This window comes from Hyaena hyaena, unplaced genomic scaffold (genome assembly GCF_003009895.1).
Source record: "Hyaena hyaena isolate Hyena2069 unplaced genomic scaffold, ASM300989v1 scaffold_186, whole genome shotgun sequence".
Taxonomy (NCBI): Eukaryota; Metazoa; Chordata; class Mammalia; order Carnivora; family Hyaenidae; genus Hyaena; species Hyaena hyaena.
Window position 1 is genome coordinate 722,094 of NW_024080818.1, and position 21,132 is coordinate 743,225.

General features: G+C 47.4%; 1 protein-coding gene across 1 annotated transcript; it reads left to right on the forward strand.

Annotated features, from left to right (window-relative positions):
* The first annotated feature begins 462 nt into the window (after positions 1–462).
* Positions 463–19,210, forward strand: SIAH2 (siah E3 ubiquitin protein ligase 2). Its single transcript, XM_039241022.1, has 2 exons — positions 463–1,195; positions 18,592–19,210. The coding sequence occupies exons 1-2, from the start codon at positions 779–781 to the stop codon at positions 19,147–19,149; spliced, it is 975 nt and encodes a 324-aa protein (XP_039096953.1). The 5' UTR covers positions 463–778; the 3' UTR covers positions 19,150–19,210.
* Positions 19,211–21,132: the final 1,922 nt, after the last annotated feature.

Sequence of the window (21,132 nt, forward strand, 5' to 3'; positions counted from 1 at the left end):
ACTCGGACCGACCGCCCGCGCCGCACGCCTCCCTTCTCGCGCGGGTGACTCAACCCGAGGAAAGAGAAACCTCTCGGTTTTTTCCGACCTGTCCAGGGGCGCGCATCCCGCCCCGCCCACCACCCTAGCCCCCGCCCGCTCGAAGCTGTCCTTCTGGTTTGCCGCGGGTGAAGCGCCGGCGTGGCTCCCCGGGGTGTGGCCAGAGGACTTCGGCGACGCCTCGCCAAAGGGCGGCCTCCTCCCTAACCCGGAAGGCAGACCCCGCGCGGCCGCGGCGAGCCGGGCATGCTCACTGGCGCGGGCCGGCCCGCAGCCTGGGCAGGAGAGGCCCTCGCTAGGCGGCCCCCGGCGCTGCCAGCTGGACTCGGGCGGAGCCAGCGTCCCAGCGCAGGGTGGCTCTGCCAGTCCCCGCGCGCCTGAGCGGCCGCACACGTGTCCAGGCGTCACGTCCGCGCGCGCCCCCGGGGCTTGCGTCAGCTGCCGCTCCAGAAGCTGGTGGGCCGGGGTTCTGCGCACCGCTCGGGTTCGCGGCCCGCGACGCCGCCGGGAGGAGGAGTCTGGGGGCGCGGAGGACTGTTTGGAACGTCGGGGGCCGCGGAGATCGTCGGCGCAGTCCAGTCCCTCGCCTGCGGGAGCCGGCCGTTTCTGCTGCTCGGTTCCGGGCTGGGCGCGGTGGCCGTTGCCTCGGAGCCTGCCGCCCGCGGGGCGCGCACCGCCTTGACCCCGGCGGCCCCGCGGCAGGCAGGCGCCCGCAGTTCCATGGTTGGTTCGGAGCGCGATGAGCCGCCCGTCCTCCACCGGCCCCAGCGCTAACAAACCCTGCAGCAAGCAGCCGCCGCCGCAGCCTCAGCACGCTCCGTCCCCGGCTGCGCCCCCGGCCGCCGCCACCATCTCGGCTGCGGGCCCCGGCTCGTCCGCGGTGCCCGCCGCGGCGGCGGTGATCTCGGGCCCCGGCGGCGGTGGCGGGGCTGGGCCGGTGTCCCCGCAGCACCACGAGCTGACCTCGCTCTTCGAGTGCCCGGTCTGCTTTGACTATGTGCTGCCCCCCATCCTGCAGTGCCAGGCCGGGCACCTGGTGTGTAACCAATGCCGCCAGAAGTTGAGCTGCTGCCCGACGTGCAGGGGCGCCCTGACGCCCAGCATCAGGAACCTGGCTATGGAGAAGGTGGCCTCGGCAGTCCTGTTTCCCTGCAAGGTAAGCCCAGGTGCCACCCGCGCACCTCCATCTGGCGACCTCCCAGAACTCCTGTGTCCTCCAGCCCACTCGTATGAGCTGAGAGGCAGGTGGCATCTCGCATTTAAAAAAAAAAGAAACGTTTACGCTTGGCCACCCTCCCCCATGCCCACCTGTCCACTTTGGGAGTAACTCTGATCTGGCAGTTGCCCGAGCGCTGACCCCGGAATAATTGGCACGCGATCGTTTTTTAGACCACAGCACGGCTCTCCCCGCAGGTCCCTGCGCGCTCTGTAGACTCTGTGCTTGGTGTGTTCGGTAGGGTTGGGCTGGACAAGTAAACTTGAACCAGGAAGCTGACTGGCGGGGTGTAGGGGGAGCTAAACGCACCCTTTACCAGCGCTCCGCTTGTAAGGCTCGGCACTGGATTCCCCCTGCAGCCCGCGCCTGCCCTCTGCGCACGCCTGACACGTGGGAGCCCTCGGGAGTGTCGCTTAAAAAAAAAAAAAAAAAAAAAGGGCGCCTACAGCCTGTTTTCCTCCAGCAACAAGAAAACCCTGCAAACCACGCCTTTCCCTCTCCTAGCCTTCCAAGGACTAAGGAGCTGTGTATTTGTACTAAGTCGGATGAAAACAATAGTTGATCAGGAATTTATCAGGAAGAGCACCTGGGAGCTGTTCCAGTTCTCCCAAGCCCATCACTTTACTTAGTTTAAAAAAGTTATGAACGCTCTTGCAAAAAAAAAAAAAATGCAAACCACTTTAGACAAGAAAAGTCAAATGAAAGACCAGGACCTCTCACCCCCATTCCCACCATTGTTAGGCTTATTGTGGATCTTTATGGACTTTTTGTAGCCATGTTTAAATACACTTTCAGAGCTGAATATAGAATCATGGATGTCATTGTGTGTCCAGAAGGTTCATAAACACACACAGACATAAATTCTCCAGAAATAACTTATGCAAATTGCTGTTTTAAAGTCATATTATTATACATATTTTTCTGTGTCTGAAACCCGGCTCTACCTCACTGTTTTTTAAATGCCGGCATCGTTTTCGTTGTGTGGACATACAGCATCGGTTTCCTTACATCTACCAATTAAACATCTTCAGTAGCAGTTTCTGAGATATGCCTGCCTGTAGTACCTCATGATCACCTAGAGCTGGACCATAAAGGTCATTTTCTAAACTTGGAAATCATGTCATTAATAGTTTTGAGTTGTTTTTCTTTTTTTCTTTTTCTTTTTTTTTTTTTTTTTAAGTAACTGTTCTTCCTCTTGGGCCATCTAAGCTGTCTTGCATTTCTCCTTGGTGCTGCTTATTTTTATAGGGCAAGAGCTTATTTTTAAATTAAAAATAATCCACCAGAGAATTGAAGCTTGGGACTCAAGTCAGTAAAATGAGTGCTTTAATTTGGTCTGTGCCCTGCCACAAATCAAGTTTAAAATAGCATATTTAAATAAAGGTTTGAATCTGTGTTTGGGCTATGGGTTTTCGGTTAACCTTAATAAATTACTCTGCTTTCAACCACCTCTCACCTACTGCTAACTAATCCACCCAGCCCAGTAGTCGTTTCTCATAAAATATGGATGTTTCTGTAATTTTTTTTTAGGGTCATGAAGGTGGAAGCCTTGTGGTTAGGAGAAGATTTTGGTGATAGGTGACATAACAGTGGTTCTTTGATGTTTGAGATATATTGTGGGGACTGCAGGGGTGCCCCACAGGATTTCTGAGGAGCCGTCTTTTCAGCTCTTCACTTTTACCCAAACCTTCAGTAGCTTCTAGAAGAAACGGCTTTAGGGCTCCCTGGGTGGCTCAGTCCATTAAGTGTGCCACTTCGGTTCAGGTCAGGATCTCACAGTTGGTTCGTGGGTTCGAGCCCCACGTAGGGCTCTGTGCTGACAGCTCAGCACCTGGAGCCTGCTTCCGATTCCGTGTCTCCCCCTTTCTGCCCTTCCCCACTCATGCTCTGTCTCTCTCTCTCTCTCTCAAAAATAAACATTTAAAAAAATTTTTTAGAGAAATGACTCTAGGTGAATTACAGTTCACAAATGGACATTTGGTATCAGTCAGTATTCCATAACTTATTTTTATTTTTTGATAGTTTATTTTATTGTGATTATATTTGCATGTATTTTGCACTGTTTTTTAATGTGTTTTTTTTATTTTTTAATTTCTGAGAGAGAGACAGCATGAGCTGGGGAGGGTCAGAGAGAGAGAGAGAGAGAGAGACACCGAATCTGAAACAGGCTCCAGGCTCTGAGCCAGCTGTCAGCACAGAGCCCGACGGGGGGCTTAAACGCACGAACCGTGAGATCATGACCTGAGCCGAAGTCAGACACTTAACTGACTCAGCCACCCAGGCACCCCTCCATAACTTATTTTTAAAAGGCAATCTCATAAGAGCATTGTGTTGCTGCCAGGAGGAAGGGAAGGAAACAGTTATGCTATATAAAGTGTGAAGTTTCACTTTCAGGATCTAGGATTCTGGTTCCTAGTGCAGCATGTTTTTTTTCCTAACATGTAATATGTTAGTGAAGCCTTTCTTGAAGAACCTTTCTCTTGGGAATCAGGGGTACTCAGTGTTTCTGTACACGTCAGTGATTTTCCAAGTCCCTATTCTATTTGAATGCATTAAGGAAAGCCATCACTTTGCAAGCGGGAACTAAACAGGGTCAACCATTCCCCTACAGACCAGGCACCAAGTTTAGAAAGTGATCTTGGGGTCACTTTTGTGTGAGAGATTTATAAAGCTGGAGAATTCATGCCTCGACCCATAACGCAAACTATTGACAGGGCAGCTCAGCCAGTTAGTTTAGATACACCACACTTGGATATTATACAGCAAGTACCAGACAGGTCAGTTGAGGATTGAGAACGATAGGGAGTGATGAGAGTTATGTCAGGCTTCAGCAAAATACGTCTGTGTAGCTAGCCCTTGGCTTGTGCTTGCTCCCGGGAATCAGAGGGACTGCCTTGTCACTGTCCCTACCTGCTCTCAGAACCACTCTTATGGGCTGGCTCATGTGAGAAAAACAGTGTTGCGTGATGTGCCAGAGCCCAAGTCTCATGTGTAGCCTGGGGCTGCCATTGTTTGCCTGAGAGACCACCTCTTAGGGCCCTTGATTTCTTCATATGTAAATAAAGGGATTGAACTGCTTGACTTCTAAGGACCTGTAACCTCTAGAATACCATGAAAAGAAGGGAGGCTATGTGGAATGGTTACTGCGTGGGTGCCTGTGTCTCAGCTACCTTTCAAGGGTCATCGTTTATTAGTTCGTCTTTCTTCTTTTCAGGTAAAGACACAAATGCCTGTAGAGGTTAGGTGACTTGTCAAGATCAGTAGGCCAGTTCATGCACCTGCATCCCAAAGGCACACATCCTTTGTACTACACAGGGATTTTGCATCGAAGCCTTTATTCCAAGGCTCCAAACTGTAACGTAAGGTTGGCACCAGTAATAAACCAAACCATCTGATCAGATAAGTTTACCAGATGGTCCTCTGATGGGAACATCCCAAAGGGACGACATACATGTTCACTATAAAGTTCACTGGCAGGAATTTAGTAGGACATGTGGGATGTGATGTCAGGAGGAAATAGCCCACAGACATAACATTTGGGGGTATTTCATCATGACTCTGAACTGCTCATTCTTAGGTTGGCTCAAAAATGGATTTGTTGCCAAATAGCTTCCTTACATAGGTGTGGGGCCACTTAATTGAAGGCTAAAGGCTTGGATAGAGGGCACCACATGCATTATTAGCGCAGGTCTCCTTTTAAGAAAAGGATCCCTATCAGAGTAGGGCTCTCTTGCACCTGTGATGTTTTTCGTCCATTCTATGGCTTGTTCTGTGTCTGAGGAGTTGTGACATCCCGTTCCCCTATCTCAAACCCACCATCTCTCAGTGCAGCGTGGGTGTAGGGGGAAAAGTGAAGGTTGACACATTTGTACCCCCACTCAACAGTGTATTTTATCAGAATTATCAGCCAAGTATTTCACTCCCAACTGTGGGGAATGCTAACCCACTCCAGCCCACTTGCACTATGATACATTTTCTCTCCATTTTTTTTCTTTGTTTTCTCTAAAAGTTTCTAGTCGCGCATCTCCCAGTAACCACTCAACTGGAAAACCTTAGTCAGACAAGTCTTCCCTGCAGTTGGGTTGTGACAGTGTTGCTTTTGTTCCTTAAAATAGAAAGTTAAAAGCTCCTCAAGGTGGACAAACCAAAAAGGCAGCGGGGACAGGTGGTGCGAGGCAGGGAGGTATCTGACAGGTGGGCCTGGGGTGCAGGAGACATCGGGGAGCAGCAGAGACCCTTTCTGCTCAGCTCTGGCCAATCGGCAGGGGTGAGAGTGTGGAGAGTCTGCAGCCTAGGCAGACCTTTGGATTTTTTTTTTTTTCAAGAAAAGCTAAAACTCTGGATTTTTTAAAATGTGAAGTATCTCATTTTTATTTATCATTCACCAAATTCATAGCGAAGTCCAGAACTTGCAAGCCAAACTACCCATCTCTGCAGACCAGATTCCAGCTGCCAGATGCACCCACCTGCTGGTCCGGTTCTCTTCTAGAAAACATTTGCTAAGCCTGGAAGTTTGCCTTTCCTACTCAACGTGAACTTGGCAATTCTGAGCGGTCCCAACTGTAGGTGATTTTATAGCTTATTTTCATCTATGTTTTGCCAAGAGAATATTCTATTCTGGCCCCCTGGGAAGCCTGGCCTGTTGTCCCGGTGACTAGATATTGGAACAGGTCAGTTTATGTCTTTGGACCTGAGTGTCTTTTAAGAGAAGATATGGACTAAATCATTATACCAATAATTTTTTTTTTTTGCCCTAAAATTTCAGAATCTAGGAAAAAGCACTAGGCAAGAGACAGAACTGGGTTCTTATCCTGGCTTTGTATGACCTTGGCCCAGTCACATACTTCCCTGAGTTTGTCTGTTCATCAGTTAACTAGAATGGAGATAGCACGGAGCTGGTGGGTTGCTCCCAGATGAGCCTAGAATTGCTAAGCCTTTTGCTTCACCATATCAAATGGAAGGTGGGCGGGATCAGCACGGTTGCTGGGTGACGGATGATCAGTTGCCCAGAAGTCTGAGAGGATAAGACAATTTGCCAAAACCATTTCAGAGGTCTTTTCTTCACCTTGAATATTCCTCTAAGACGAAGACCACTTACTTTGGATATGTTCCCAGTGGTCTTCACTACTGACTTAAGTTGGGTAGGTTTACTCTTGAAAGCGTGTGCGGGGAAGCACGAGAGTCCGGTGAGGCTCAAGATTTTCAAGAACCAAATTGACAGAGTTGTTGAGTGTAAAATTAAGAACAGAAGCACTAGAGGGGCGCCTGGGTGGCCCAGTCGGTTAAGCATCCAACTTCAGCTCAGGTCATGATCTCATCGTCTGTGAGTTGGAGCCCCACGTCAGGCTCTATGCTGACAGCTCAGAGCCTGGAGCCTGCTTTGGATTCTGTGTCTCCCTCTCTCTCTGCCACTTCCCCTCCCTCCATCCTTCTCTATCTCTCTCTCTCTCTCAAAAATAAACAAACATTAAAAAATTAAAAAGAACAAAAGTAGTAGAATGCTGGGTAGGAGCACTAAAGTTTATGCTAATTGTACACATAGTTGGCAGGTATTTTTTATGGGTCATCAGCTCCTAGAACTAGGAGTAAATCATTGTGACCTGAAGTTGACCTTTGGTACAACCAGAAGGGCAGAGAACCGAAAGGTATAGCAGGTCTGTCCTGTAAAGTCCCTAACCTGAGATTAGATTCTCCTGTTCTGTGTTAGATCCCTTTTTTGAAGCTCATAAAAAATGCCTTATGCCTATGACTATAGTAAGACCTCCTTATAAAATGTGTTAAGAGCCAGACTTGTGCAGACAAACTTTGTGAACCAGGGCATTTCTCACTCAAACTCTCAAAGGTCTTCACTCCTTGAAAGGGGCACATAGTAGGTACACATTTGCACATTGGGTGGTTGTGAGGATCAAACATGGTGATAATTCACGCAAAGTGCCTAGCACAGCCCCAGCACCAAAGAACCACTAATAAATGGACACAGTTAGAAGCTAGCAGAAAACAAATGGCCAGTGTGTGAGGTCAGGTCCAGGCATAAACTTTAAAAAGAAAAAAAAAGAATCTCTTTTCTCCCACAAATTCTCCACTGGGCTTCTCTTCCCTCCTCCTCATCATGTAGGTTTTCATGCAGCTGAGTTACTTTGACCCTGGCTTTGCTTTTCCAATGACAAGGCTTACTTTTTTTTCATTTCTGTAATGGTTTAAGAAGACAAAGCCTGGTTAGATTAGGCAATGTTTTTTAACGTGTATTTTATTTTACATACCATAAAATATGTTTTTTAAAAGTTATGATCATTACTTTAAAATGTAGAACATATAAAAATATAAAATTAGGGGTGCCTGGGTGGCTAAGTCGGTGAAGAATCCTACTTTTGATTTCAGCCCAGGTCATGATCTCAAGGTTGTGAGTTCGAGCCCCACATTGGGCTCTGACCTGGGTGTGGAGTCTGCTTAAGAGTCTCTCTCTCCTTCTCTGCCCCTCCCCCACTCATACTTTCTCTCAAAATACAGTTAAAACATATATATGTATAATATTATATATATAGTTAAAATCTCTCGGAATCCTCCCAGCTAGGAATAACTACTACACTATTTTTGCATATGCCCTTACAAACTTACGTCTACATCAGTGGAGTTTTTCACTCAAAGAAAAGCAGGTAAGATAGAGAAACCACACACAGTGCCATAACACATGTTTTCATCTAACACAGCATGACTGCTTTTCAACATTGGTAAATAGTTTCTAAGTTCATGTTTAATGGCTGCATAGTATTACAATAGTACCAGAGTTATTTAGCCAAGCTCCCATTTGTGGGTCATTGAAGTCATTCTGTCTTTTACTGTTAAAAAAAGATTACTTTTTTAAAGTATTGCTAGAACACTCCGCGTGCATAGGAAAGTAATTCTTTCCTAGTGGTAGCCTCCCAGAAGTTCGATGGTAGGGCCAAAGGGTATGTGTGGAAATCAAAAAGCTCTTGATAGCTTTCTCATTTGGAATCCTTCACAACTGAGTGCCCATTTCTTTCCAGCATCACCCACAAGGGCTGTTATCCTTTTGGCTTTTCTAACACTACTTGCCTGCTTTTTTCTCCCGGATGGAACCTGGGGCCAGATTACCTGCTAACTTTGCATCGTATCCACCGGTGCCTGGGACTCCCCTGCGGCCTCTCCCTCTTACAGACCGTCTGCCAGCCAGCCCTTGCCTCCCCCTGACCCCATGCCTCTGAAGCTCTGGGTCTACCGGTGGAGACAGCTGTGCCAGCAGCGCCCTCCCCAAGCAGCAGGAGCAGAGGAGTCTGGAGACCTCTCGGCAGTGGTGGGGCAGAGCCGCAGAGTGAAGGCTAAGCAGGCGTCTGCCCTGGAGGAAGAAAGGGATGGAAGGTCTTGATGGGGTTATGTAGGGAGGCCAGGCCTACATTGTCTCATGTCATCCTCCTCATTACTTCCTAAAGGAAATAGGACACGGTTAGTATCCTCTCTAAGAGATTTGCCCAGAGGCCTACAGTCTGTAAGTTCAGGGAACAGAAACCTCAGGATGGGCCTTGTAACCTCACACGCAGTGTCTTTTCCTTTCCGTGTCAGCCTCGGCCTTTCCAGCTACCAGCTTCACCCCGCTGAGGAACAGCGATCCCCGCTCCCCTTCCAAACTCACATAATGGCTCTTGGAGGGGCGACAGCGGCACCCGGAGGGCCCCCTTATTAGGGCTGCCAGGGAAAATACAAGATGCCCACTTAAATCTGAATTTCAGAGAAACAATTTTTGGTGGAATTTCAGGTAATTTTTTTGGGTGTAAGTATAACCCAAACATCGCCTGAGACATCCTGTGCATCTTGTATTTTTAGTTGCGAGATCTGGCAACCCGACCAGTGAAGTCTTCTGGAGAATTCGATTGCTTTAGTCGAGAAATAAAGACTGCAGCAGGATGGAGCCCTGTCTGAGGCGTGTCGGAGCCGTTAATGAGATTACGCAGGTGGGAGCCCAACACAGAAGAGTAAGGGCACACTGAAGACGAGTGGGCAAGGCACCGGTAGGGGGGCACGAAGCCTTTAATCCTGGCTCCTGCTCTGACGTGCTTTTGTTTGCCTGAACCTACACTCCGAAGGCGCCTTGCAGAACTGGTTCTCCGGGGCAGTGCTGCGTGGCCTGCAGCACGTGGCCACGGTCGGATGAGAAGCATATTTGGTCAAATGTCAACTTTTGTTTAAAGTTTCTAAGGTTAAAAATATAAGCCCCTGCCAGCCCAGGGAGGCTTTGTGAGGCCAGAAGCGCCCCCCTCCCCAGCAGCAGGACGTGCTCAGATGACGGTGCTCACATTACGCCCAGGACTGCCGCCCAGTCCCCCCCCCCCCCCCCCGTAGTGAAGGAGCTGTCTGCAGCATGGGCTTTGTCAGCGTTCTCTCCGGCAGAGGGGGAATTTTTGAGCTCAGGATTTTAGTTAGAATTGCCTTCTCCAGAAGAAAGCTAATGAAGTGAGATGTCGGTATGTCCTTAGTCTCACCACCGCTTGACAGTGCTGGCGCTGAGTGCTACTGTCCTCTCATGTCCGTAACCGTGAAACCGTTACGGAACCTCTGGCTGAGAATTCTTTCTTTGCACTGCCTCACAGTGGAGGTAAGGAATCTGCCACCCGGGTTAAGCTAAGAGCCACTGAGGTTCTTAGAGGATGGACTTCGAACCTCGTAACTAAGGCACAAGAAGAGAGTTTGCTTTCTCCCTGTTGCCCAAGTCCGAACTTAGTAAGAGTCCAGGGGTGAGTTGTTGACAGTTCTGTAGATCCCCTCAGAGGTGACATGTTAGGCTCAATTTGTGTCACACAGAATCCAAGGTAACTGAGCTCTAACCGGTGGTTGTAAGCTCAATTTTTTTTTAATGTTTATTTATTTTTGAGAGAGAGAGGGCGTGTGAGTGGGAGAGGGGCAGAGAGAGAGGGAGACACAGAATCCCAGACCGGCTCCAGGCTCTGAGCTGTCTGTACAGAGCCCAACGAAGGCCTTGAACTCATGACCGTGAGATCGTGACCTGAGCCAAAGTTGGACGCTTAACCGACTGAGCCACCCAGGCACCCCAATAAACACATTTTAAACAAGAGGGATATAGAGCCACCCAAATGACAACCGTATCGTTTTCCCATCTATGTATGGTTTCAGAAAAGCTTCAAACCTCCCACCCCAAATAGTTTATGTAAATAAAATAGGTGAAATGCCTTTATCAAAAATAACAAACCCATAGTGACTGAAGTCTAAAAAAGACATTTTTCCTTCCATGATCTCAAGGTCTATTGAATTTTTTTTAAATTCTTAAGTTCCATAGTAAGACTTTTAATTAAAGTAAAATTAACGTGGAGAACAATAATTTTCTGCAGATAAACCTAATGTTTATTCATTTACCAACAAATATAAGGTGGGCAGGAAGCAGGCAATAAATCAGTAAATCAATGAGCAAAATAAATAGACCCATAAATTAACTGGGAAATAACCTGTAATCATCCACTGATATTTTGAGGGCAGAGTAACAGACATTTAGACACGAAGGAGCTAGTTTGACTTACTAGAAGTCCTTTTAGAAACTGGTAAAATTAGGGCACCTGGGTGGCTCAGTTGGTTGAGCGTCGACTTCGGCTCAGGTCATGATCTAGTGGTTGTGGTTTTGAGCCCTGCATCGGGCTCTGTGCTGACAGCTCAAAGCCTGGAGCCTGCTTGGGATTCTCCCTCTCCCTTGCTCTCTGTGCTCCCACTCCACTTGCATTCTCTCTCTCTCTCTCAAAATAAATAAACATTTTTTTAAAAAGTGGTAAAATAGAAGTTTAGCTGCTAGTTAAAATAGAAGTTTCACTATGCTTTGGTTCTATATGAGGTTTTAACTACAACTGCCATTCGAACAAGCCTTTTTTTTTTTAAATTCTTTTTTAAAGGTTAATTTTTGAAACAGAGCATGAGTGGGGGAGGGGCAGAGAGAAAGGGAGACACAGAATCCCAAGCAGGCTCCAGGCTCTGAGTTGTCAGCACAGAGCCTGACATAAGGCTCAAACCCACAAACCGTGAGATCACGACCTGAGCCAAAGTTGGGAGCCTAATCGACTGAGCCACCCAGGCGCCCCTTTCATTCAAACAAGTCTTAAGAATGTTGAGGTTAAAAAACAGTCCCCTAATATCTGCTAAGCATACATAATAAGTTACACCACCAGGAGATCACCCTTCCACCTGAACTCGTATAACCCTGGTTCCATTTGTGGGTTGACCTCTCCAGCAGTAAAGGGGCTTTCCCTGTATAAGAAAAAGGGGGCATGGGTCGCTTCATCTTGGAGCCTCTTTCTGACATGTCTGGAATCAAGTGAAGGAATTTCCTTGAACCACTAAGTGTGGTGGATAATGAAACTGCCGTGGCTAGTTAGGATAATGAGACTAGTCCAGGGGCACAAACTTTTTTTTTTTTTAATGTTTTATTTATTTTTAGGAGAGAGAGAGAGAGAGACAGCGTGAGCAGGGGAGGGTCAAAGAGAGTGGGAGTCACAGACTGAAACAGGCTCCAGGCTCTGAGCTGGCAGTCAGCTCAGAGCCTGACGCGGGGCCCGAACCCACGAATCGCAAGATCATGACCTAAGCGAAAGTTGGATGCTTAACCGACTAAGCCACCCAGGCGCCCCGCAGGGCCACAAACTTTTAAAAGATCAGAGGAGCAATGGAGAAAGCTTTGTCTTCCATGAGGGGCAGAGAGGTCAGAGAAGTGCTGGTTATTATAACAATTGTCTTCATTGAAAAAAATCTGTTGGCTCACTAAAATGACTCCCAAGATCTTCTAGTAAAGAAAAAAGGAAAATTAAGTAACTTAGTTGCTTTTATCCATAGGTAAGCAGTTAAAAGTGTATTTTCTTTAAAAAAACAAAAAACAATCCTAGATGATAAAACTTAATTCAACCAATTCTGCAGAAAGAATATCTGCCCTATAAAGGATAAGTATGCTAACTCAGTCTCTGAATTCTTTAACACGTTTTTATTTTTATGTGATTTCAAATTTCCACAACAGTTGTAATAATAATAGTACAAAAATATTCCCATATACCCTTTATCCGAGTTCACCAACTGTTTCCTTTTTTGCAGTTTGCTTTTTCATTTTGTACACTCTTCATTCACACAGACGTACAGTTTTTTAGCCATTTGAATATAAATTTCAGGCATCTTGCCCCTTTACCCCGCATACTGTACCATTTCTCCTAAAAACAAGGACATCTTCTTATATAATGATGGTCCAGTTATCAAAATCAGGAAACATGACATGCAGTAGATACTATTATCTAATCCACGGTCCATATTCAAGTTTCAGTTACTGCCCCAGTAATGCCCTTTGTGGCAGAGCTGTTTTCCCGGTCTGTTGTCCTACATCGCATTTAGCCGTCTGTGTGCATTTTGTGATCATTACAGTTTATTAGATGGACGGAAAAGCGCATTTTGCTTCTGTCACCCTAAGACGAGGTCATGGATTTCATTCAAATGTTTATGAGAATCAACAACAAAATATCGATCGTGCTTTGTTTTTCCCGAGTGTCTCCTTTGAGGTGCCAGGCAGATGCTTTGCTAATAAATTTCAGTTTCCTAGGAGGTGTGAGTGGGCGGAGGTGGGGCAGTCACCCCAGGGTCCCTGAGCAGGGACATGCTTCTGCCGGAGCTCAGGGTGCCTCCATTCTAGTAACTGTTGATTGCTGGAGCTCAGGAAATTGTTCTTGAGTTGCAGGGACTCACATTTAATGAAATCGATTAAGTAACTTGTTCTAAACCAATCACAGGATCCATGACCTTCACTAGCACCCTGGCTAAGCAGGGTTTTTCTGTTTATGAGCTCATTCCATACACAAATACAATGTGACTGTGTTTATTAGGTAAATAACAGGCCTCTAGTGTTTGTTTTCTGATGTAACTCATCAGATTTGTGTGTAAACAGGTTTCTGTGCCAGAAAAGGAAAAACCCTACCTAAATTCCAACTTAAATACAGCCTTCAAACCCCATGCCCAGGCAAAGAATTGGCACTATTTCCTGCTTTCTGCAAAGACTTAATAAGGAGGCACTGGGTCACACATCGCCTTTCATGGCAGAACATGTTTGCACAAGACTTTTGAGCCTCTGCAACCTGAAAAATTTCTAAAGAGAAGTCAGAAATGTTGTTTCCACATTTGTTTCTCCTTCTGCTGGGTCATCTTCCCCTCTCCCTGCATCTGTCTTTAGCTTGGGGCTCGTGTGTGTGTGTGTGTGTGTGTGTGTGTGTGTAGCTTGGGGCCCCCGTGTGTGTGTGTGTGTGTGTGTGTGTAGCTTGGGGCTCCCGTGTGTGTGTGTGTGTGTGTGTGTGTGTGTGTGTATGTCTCGCTGTGCCCTCTCTCCCAAAAGAGGTTTGATTAAAGGGAATTCCCACCTCATCCCACCCCCAGGGGGGCAGTGAGCAGCTGTGGCCCTGTGCAGAAATCTCATGTCTAGCTGTGGACGTGTCCCCACGACACACAGGCAACCCTGGCGCTCTGTCTCGGGGACAGGAGTGTGTGACAAGGACCGGGCATCTCAAGGAAAGCAGGCATCCTCTGAATCATTACTGTTTGGCGGGGCAGGCCCTAGCCAGGGTGTGAAAAGTGAAACCTCAGGACTTTCTTGCCAGGTACCAGAGAAGATGGGAGGGCCTAATTACCAGTTACTTATTTGTGACCTGCTGCTCCTCATTCCTTAGAGAGAAACGCTTTCATGAAGGGCTGTTTTTCTCCTTGCAATCCAAGGAAGAAGTTAATATTAGAAACTGCCTGCTTCTAGAAGCAGTCTGTCTGCTGACCCTAGGTTTTGTGGGGCAGAGGGAGGGCTGGAGGTTAAGGCAGATGTAAATTCTTTGTTTCTTTTACTTAGAACATTCTTTTAATATTCTTTTTAAAATTTATTCATTTTTGAGAGACAGAGACAGAGCATGAGTGGGGGAGGAGCAGAGAGAGAGGGAGTCACAGAATCTGAAACAGGCACCAGGCTCTGAGCTGTCAGCACAGAGACCGACGCGGGGCTCTAGCCCACAAACCACAAGTTCATGACCTGAGCCGAAGTCAGGCACTTAACCGACTGAGCCACCCAGGCGCCCCTCAGAATATTGATTCTTTGACTCCTAAACTATCCCATACCGTGAAAGAGCACTCAAGGAGGCTCACGGGAATGCAGGGCTCTGTCCCAAGTGTGGTGAGAAATGGCCATATGGCCGTGATGAGTCAGTCAGTCTGTAAAACGGGTAGAACTAGCACCCTAGCCACCCTCCATGATCTGCAAACCACCAGGTTCTCCTCGTGTGTCTCCACTGGTGGCTGGCGTGCCCGAGCTGTCCCAGGTAGTGCCTGCTGGGTGGGGAGTGACCAGCCTGACCTGCTTACTGTGTGGGCCCTTTCTCACAGCTGTCACTGTGGCTGCCCAGCTAGGCTTTGTCATTCATCAGAATCAACCCCAGGCCATTTTGCCCTTCCCCAGACGTTTGGCCATGCCTGTGAACTTTCAGATTGTTACGATGGGGGAGGATTGCTACTGGCATCTAGTGGGTAGAGGCCAGGGATGCTGCTAAACATTCTATAGTGTACAGCACAGCCCCCACCACAAAGGATTATCTGGTCCAAAATGTCGGTACAGGTGACCCCCACGTTTTGAAAGTTCACTTGACATCACTTCACTTTTACCAAAGATCTGTTTTTGCTAACCAAAAGAAATCCAAAGAGGATTTTCACTTTTACGAAAGAAGGTGGCAAAGGAAAAGAGCGTTCAGCATCCTGAGCAGCAGGAGTGGCCTCACCAAGCAAGCTCCTTCCTTGAGACCTACACTAAGCATCTCAGCATTAAGACTCCATAGCTTTGAGCTGTATCTATGAGCATCTATGCTTTGTCTCAGCTGATCTTGTGCATCTGTTAGCAGGATGCATCCCAACGTATCAGAAAAGCCCGAGGGAGGCTATTTTTTGGTACTAGGAATGCTGGGAAAGTTTTCCTTATAAGTTAATGGTAATTGCTTCTTTGCTTTTTGCCATTTTGTCTTATGAAGGGTTTGGTAGGAACACTGTACTTTCAAATAGTGGGGGAAACCTGTAGTGCTACTGTAGAGGAATCCAGAAAACAAACTAAATTGTCAATAAAGTCCCCGAGGGAATCTGGACCTGCCTTCCCATTTAGGTTTTATCCCCACTGTTTGCTCTGCTCCCCCAGGGCTAGAACCAGGTGGAGCTGCTCCCTCCACAGCCCACTTTGCCTACAGTGAAGCTTTCCTGATCTCCTCCTCCTCAGTCCATCCCCACTTTGAAATCACCCGTCACTCCCCTGATCTTTGTTTGCATAGTTGTCTCTAGTTCCGGTTTTCCTGAGTTACTTGCTGTTGCGTGGCGCCTCTCAACAGAAATCCCCCGGAGGGCAGGCTCTGCAGGCGATTCCCCCCGTGTGCCCCAAGACTGAGCTCGTCAGGAAGACACAAGCGAGGGGTGGGTACAGTTTGGGTTTGCCGCTCAGAGGCGCCTAGACAGCCCTACAGTGTCAGGAAATTCAGACCCGAAACCCTCCCTCTGATCCCCGGATGCAAGCCCCTATTCCAGAACAATGCCGAAACAAGTATGCAGTGGAGCACAAGAGTGCATGCATAAGTGTGCATGTGAGTGCACGCGTGTTTAAAGTTTAGATCTTTTCTTTTTAGAGATCATCTCTTATCCAGTCATCATAAAAGTGGCACAGCAGTGGTCATGAAGACACGCCCTCGCGCATGATGGAAAAGAGAAGGAATAGATTGCCTTTAAAGTTCAGCTTGTTTAGAAAAAGCAGAGTAAGCACCTAACACTTTAAAAATATACTTATTTAAGTTAATAGAGGCTGTAGCAAGATCTTTTTTTGTAAGGTTGTTGTCCACACAAATGCTAAGCAGTGCCTTTCCTATTTGTGTAGTTTGGGGCGGTTCCCTGGTCTCTGTATTTGGGCTGAAGGAAGAGTGGGTGCTTTGTAACGCAAACCAGGTAATACAGAATGTAAATATTCCTACCTGAGCTGCCCAAGAAAAAGCTCTAAAATGAGTGCTAGACGGTAAGAGGTACAGGTGGTATTCTTCTGTACACTCTTTGCCAAAGTTCATCTCATTCCTGGCATGATTCCTGGGCAGCTGTGATGAACGGCCCATTCCGAAGCTTCTTCAGATCCAAGGATCAGGGGCTTGCTTCAGCCAGAGACTCTGCCAGGCTCTGGGCCGATCCTTGCTATTTGTATTGTGGGTTTGAAGCAGGGCAGAAATGCCTCACCCATCACTCAACAGAGGAACATCAGAAGGCTTTGTGCTCTGTGTTCCTAACCACACCCTTGATTTAAAACACGGTTAAGTAGGGATTTGGGTTTTTTTAGGGACCTTACACTGTTAGGAACACAAACTAGAAATACATAGGCATAAATACATTTGTTTCTCCTTCTGATTATAAAGTTTTTTATACCCCTGCTCTTAAAATTAGGCCATGGTTTAAAAAGATGAGTAAGCATTCCCTATGGGCAAAGTAAACAATGGAAATATTTCTGCCTGTTTCTTTGAAGGTTATTTAAAAAATTTTTTTTTTATTTTTTTAATGTTTTTATTTATTTTTTAGAGAGAGAGCGAGAGAGCAGGGGAGGGTCAGAGAGAGAGGGAGGGAGACACAGAATCTGAAACAGGCTCCGGGCTCTGAGCTGTCAGCACAGAGCCCAATGCGGGGCTCAAACCCACATACTGCGAGATCATGACCTGAGCCGAAGTAGGACACTCAACCGACTGAGCCACCCAGGTGCCCCTCTTGAAGGTTATTATAATCCACTTGAGGTATGGGGAGAGAAACCAGCTGCACTTCTGTCTTTAAGCCATGCTCTTCTTCCTCATGAGGAGAGACTCCTCTCCCTACTGATAGAGATGCCTCCTCTCCCTTTTCTCAGTGACTCCAGCTTTAAGGTCCTGGGTGGAGAAGGTGCCCTGTGCCTGCTTGTCACTAGCGATAAATTCATCTGCGAGGATTAGGATTTGACCGACTTAAAGTTTATAAGGGGATTATCCCCTGGGCAGTGTAGAATCAAAAACAGATCTGGGGCTTTGTTTTGTTAGCAAATGGGCACAGCGGCTTAGACACATGGCCTGGCCCTGCCCACTTTGGCTGTGTCCCAGTAGCGGGTGGGGAATCCAAGGGAGGTAATGCAGCCCATGTACCTACCACTGTGTGCTTGAGGGGGACTTCTAGTTTCACCCAGGAAGGTGATTGAGGTTTCCTTATTCTTCCCAAGACAACAGCACAGCTCTCTGGGGAGGTGTCTACTTCTGGGCTGGTGTCCCATATGGTATCGAGGAGTTAACACTGTCATTCTTGTGAGGGTGGGGAGAAGTCTGATTCTTTGCCATGTGGTCTTTTCCCAAGATAGGTCTAATTCATTCATCAGGAATGTCATCCCAAGTACAAGGGAGAAAAAGGCTTCGTTCCTACCCTATGAAGGCAGCATTTGAGGGACAGACCGACTGCCAGAAAGCTCGCCTGGGACGAGTGCCTACCCTGGGACCCACTGTAGTTCCCCTTGCTCCTGGCCTGTCAGGAGGGCCTGACATAGCTGGTCCTGAAGACGTGCACTAGGCGTGAGGAAGTGGTCTGGGCCCTCCTCATTTTAACCTCCCGAGTTCGTTCAGTAGCTCTTGGATGTGATTTCCTGTCACCAAAAACGTGTTTGTGAAGCCCCTTTGGGGCTGGCATTGGGGGTAAAAGGTGAAGAAATTGAGGTCACATTTCTGGCAATGGGGGGGGGGCTTCAGCCCCTTTGGGGCCTGGCCACTCCCTCCAGCACACAAGAGCAGGGCACTGCAGGCCCTCAGTCACCAGCCCGAGCTAGGAAGACAGGGCAAGGGACAACCACGAGGAATTCAGCTGTTCTCACAATTGTCTCCAGGTGAAAACTAGCCTGGAGGTAACCTATCCCTTGCCCAGCCATACACCTGAGCAATTTTAAGTTTTAAAAAATTCTGTAAGTTTCACAGAAAATATGGGCAAGGCCAGGGTTTCTGGGGCTGGCTCAACAATTCTGTTTGAAATGTTAATAGTAAGGAGGGCGTCGGTGCTCACGTGTTCAACAGTGTTGGAACGGGGGCCGGCCCACAGTCCCTTCCTGGGGGAGGACGTTCCCACCTCAGGTGAATCCGAACTGAGGCCTGTGGTCTTAAGGACGAACTCCTCTCAGGCAAAAGTCGTTGAAAGAAGAATACAGTTGAAGCCCCAGAAACCTAAGCGGGGGAATCGTCTTAGAGGTTTGCACCAGTAGGAGTTCTGAGAAGGCGCGATGCCTCACCGCGTTGCTCTTTCTGTCCCTGCAGTACGCCACCACGGGCTGCTCCCTGACGCTGCACCACACGGAGAAGCCAGAGCACGAAGACATCTGTGAATACCGTCCCTACTCCTGCCCCTGTCCCGGTGCTTCCTGCAAGTGGCAGGGGTCCTTGGAGGCCGTGATGTCCCATCTCATGCACGCCCACAAAAGCATTACCACCCTCCAGGGAGAAGACATCGTCTTTCTAGCCACAGACATTAACCTGCCGGGGGCTGTCGACTGGGTGATGATGCAGTCGTGCTTTGGCCACCACTTCATGCTGGTGCTGGAGAAACAAGAGAAATACGAGGGCCACCAGCAGTTCTTCGCCATCGTGCTGCTCATCGGCACCCGCAAGCAGGCCGAGAACTTTGCCTACAGACTGGAGTTGAACGGGAACCGGCGGAGACTGACCTGGGAGGCCACGCCCCGGTCCATCCACGACGGGGTGGCCGCGGCCATCATGAACAGTGACTGCCTTGTTTTTGACACAGCCATAGCGCATCTGTTTGCAGATAACGGCAACCTTGGAATCAACGTGACCATTTCTACGTGTTGTCCGTGAGGCACCAAGGTTATCCGGGCACAGTGCTCTGTGGTTAATAAAGGTTTTTATAGATGTTTTATTCACTGTGTCTTTACAAGCCAAGACCCACAGTTACCCCCCCGTGTTCTGTTGGAACAGCAGCTTCCCATCTGGCATTGGCCCAGCAAAGTTCACTACATGGGAATGAATGGGGTTGGCCTATTAGTCATTTGGAGTCTGTTCTGTGATCTGAAATCAACTTTATTATTACGAAATTCTATTTACTTCCTGAACAGCACTTGACAGGTTGCTCAGGGCTCCTATAGACCAGTACGTTAGGAATTGGAGGCTCCTTCCCGCCTGACTCTGTATATTGGTCTCTCCAAGTTGACTAAAGCACAGTGACTGTCCATAGATTCCTTAACCTTAACTTTTCTCTTGTTTTTAGGGAGTAGGAATTGTTTTAATGCATTTTAAACAGTGTTTCTCAAACCGATGGCTAATGGCTAACCGACAGGCATAGAATCACCTGTAGTACTCGTCTTAAACATGCAGATTTGCAGAGCCTGTGCACTTATAACCATCTTGTCAGGTGATTCTGTTCGACAAGAAAGTTTGAGAATTACTGAGTTAAATTGTGGAAAGGGTCCAGATTTTAAAGGTGCTTTACGACTGCCCTCTACTGATACTGTTTGTCTTTCTACTCTTTCATCCCTCCCCACCCCCAACCTGCCGCTCCCAACTGAGAGCCAGAACCGCAGAGCCCCATGAACACACTCCTGAGATTTGGCCGCTCTCTTGTTTGGGGTGGATTGCCTAGGAAAGCGAATGGTATGGCCATTGGTAGTTCTCACATCATTAGGTTTTGCTCATCACTAGTACAAGATGACCTGTTTACACGTGGCTTCCCTCGGAGGCCATCCTGGACTGTAGCTGGTGGGAAAGAGTAAATCAGTAGAGTTGGAGAAGCTTTATAACCAGTGTCATATGCTTGCTATTTAAAGGTATGTGTTGGGTTGTTGTTGTTGTTTTTTGCCACATTCACTTTAGTTTTTTAATAAATATTTTCCAAAAATGAATATTTTGCTTTATTTTCCCAGCTAAATAAGGTTTATTTAGTGGGTGCCTCCTATGTGCAGGTGCATGCAACTTCACCACTACGTTGGGTGTGGAGCTATCACTACTTCCACACGAAGAAACGGCCATTGGTCCAAGGTCATGACACAGGTCTGTATTAGAAATTGGGTCCAAATTCACTTCCCTGAACCAGGGACTGCCATTGGTGTCGCAGGTCTCTCCCTTGGAGATGTTCTTTCAAGTACTAGTGCTTGTGGAAGAAGAAGATTTCTCCTGCTTTACAGAATCAGAATGAAGAGGGTTGGCCAGAGCCAATGTCCAGAGTCCTAGATTTGAGCCATGGTGATCTGCTCCCTTAGTCCCAACCCTGAAGTCTCAAAGGAATTCAGAATACTAGCCCCAAATTCCCTGTGAGGATCGAAGACTGCTTGACCTTAGCAGCCCAGTGGCATTTGAGTAGTGCCTGGTAGAAGGGATGGCTTTAGAACTGTTTTGGTTTTTTAGGTGAGGTGTAGTGTTGAGTATTTATCCAGGATAGAGTTCTGGCAGGCAATGAAGGTTCTAGAAAGTTTCACTATACATAGCTTGGCCATAAACATTTCTGCCGCAAGTGTTTTTGCCACATTTTCACTGCATAACTAATTGGCCATAAGGCAATTTTGCCATAGAAGACAAAAATCACAAAAAACAGAAGGGGACATTTGTGAAAAAGGATGTAATGAAACATGAAAAACAACAAAATTAAGAAGACCACATTGTGGAATACAAAATAATTAAATACATGTAAAATGTGTGTAGATTCATGGAGATCCTGTGCAAATAACTGATTTTACTTGGTGGATCATACCTAAACAGTGTCCCCAGTCTTTTCATTCACAGCATTACACTTTTTGTGTGTTGACTGGTCTCCTCATTCGGCATTGTAATTTTTCTTTTTTCACTAAA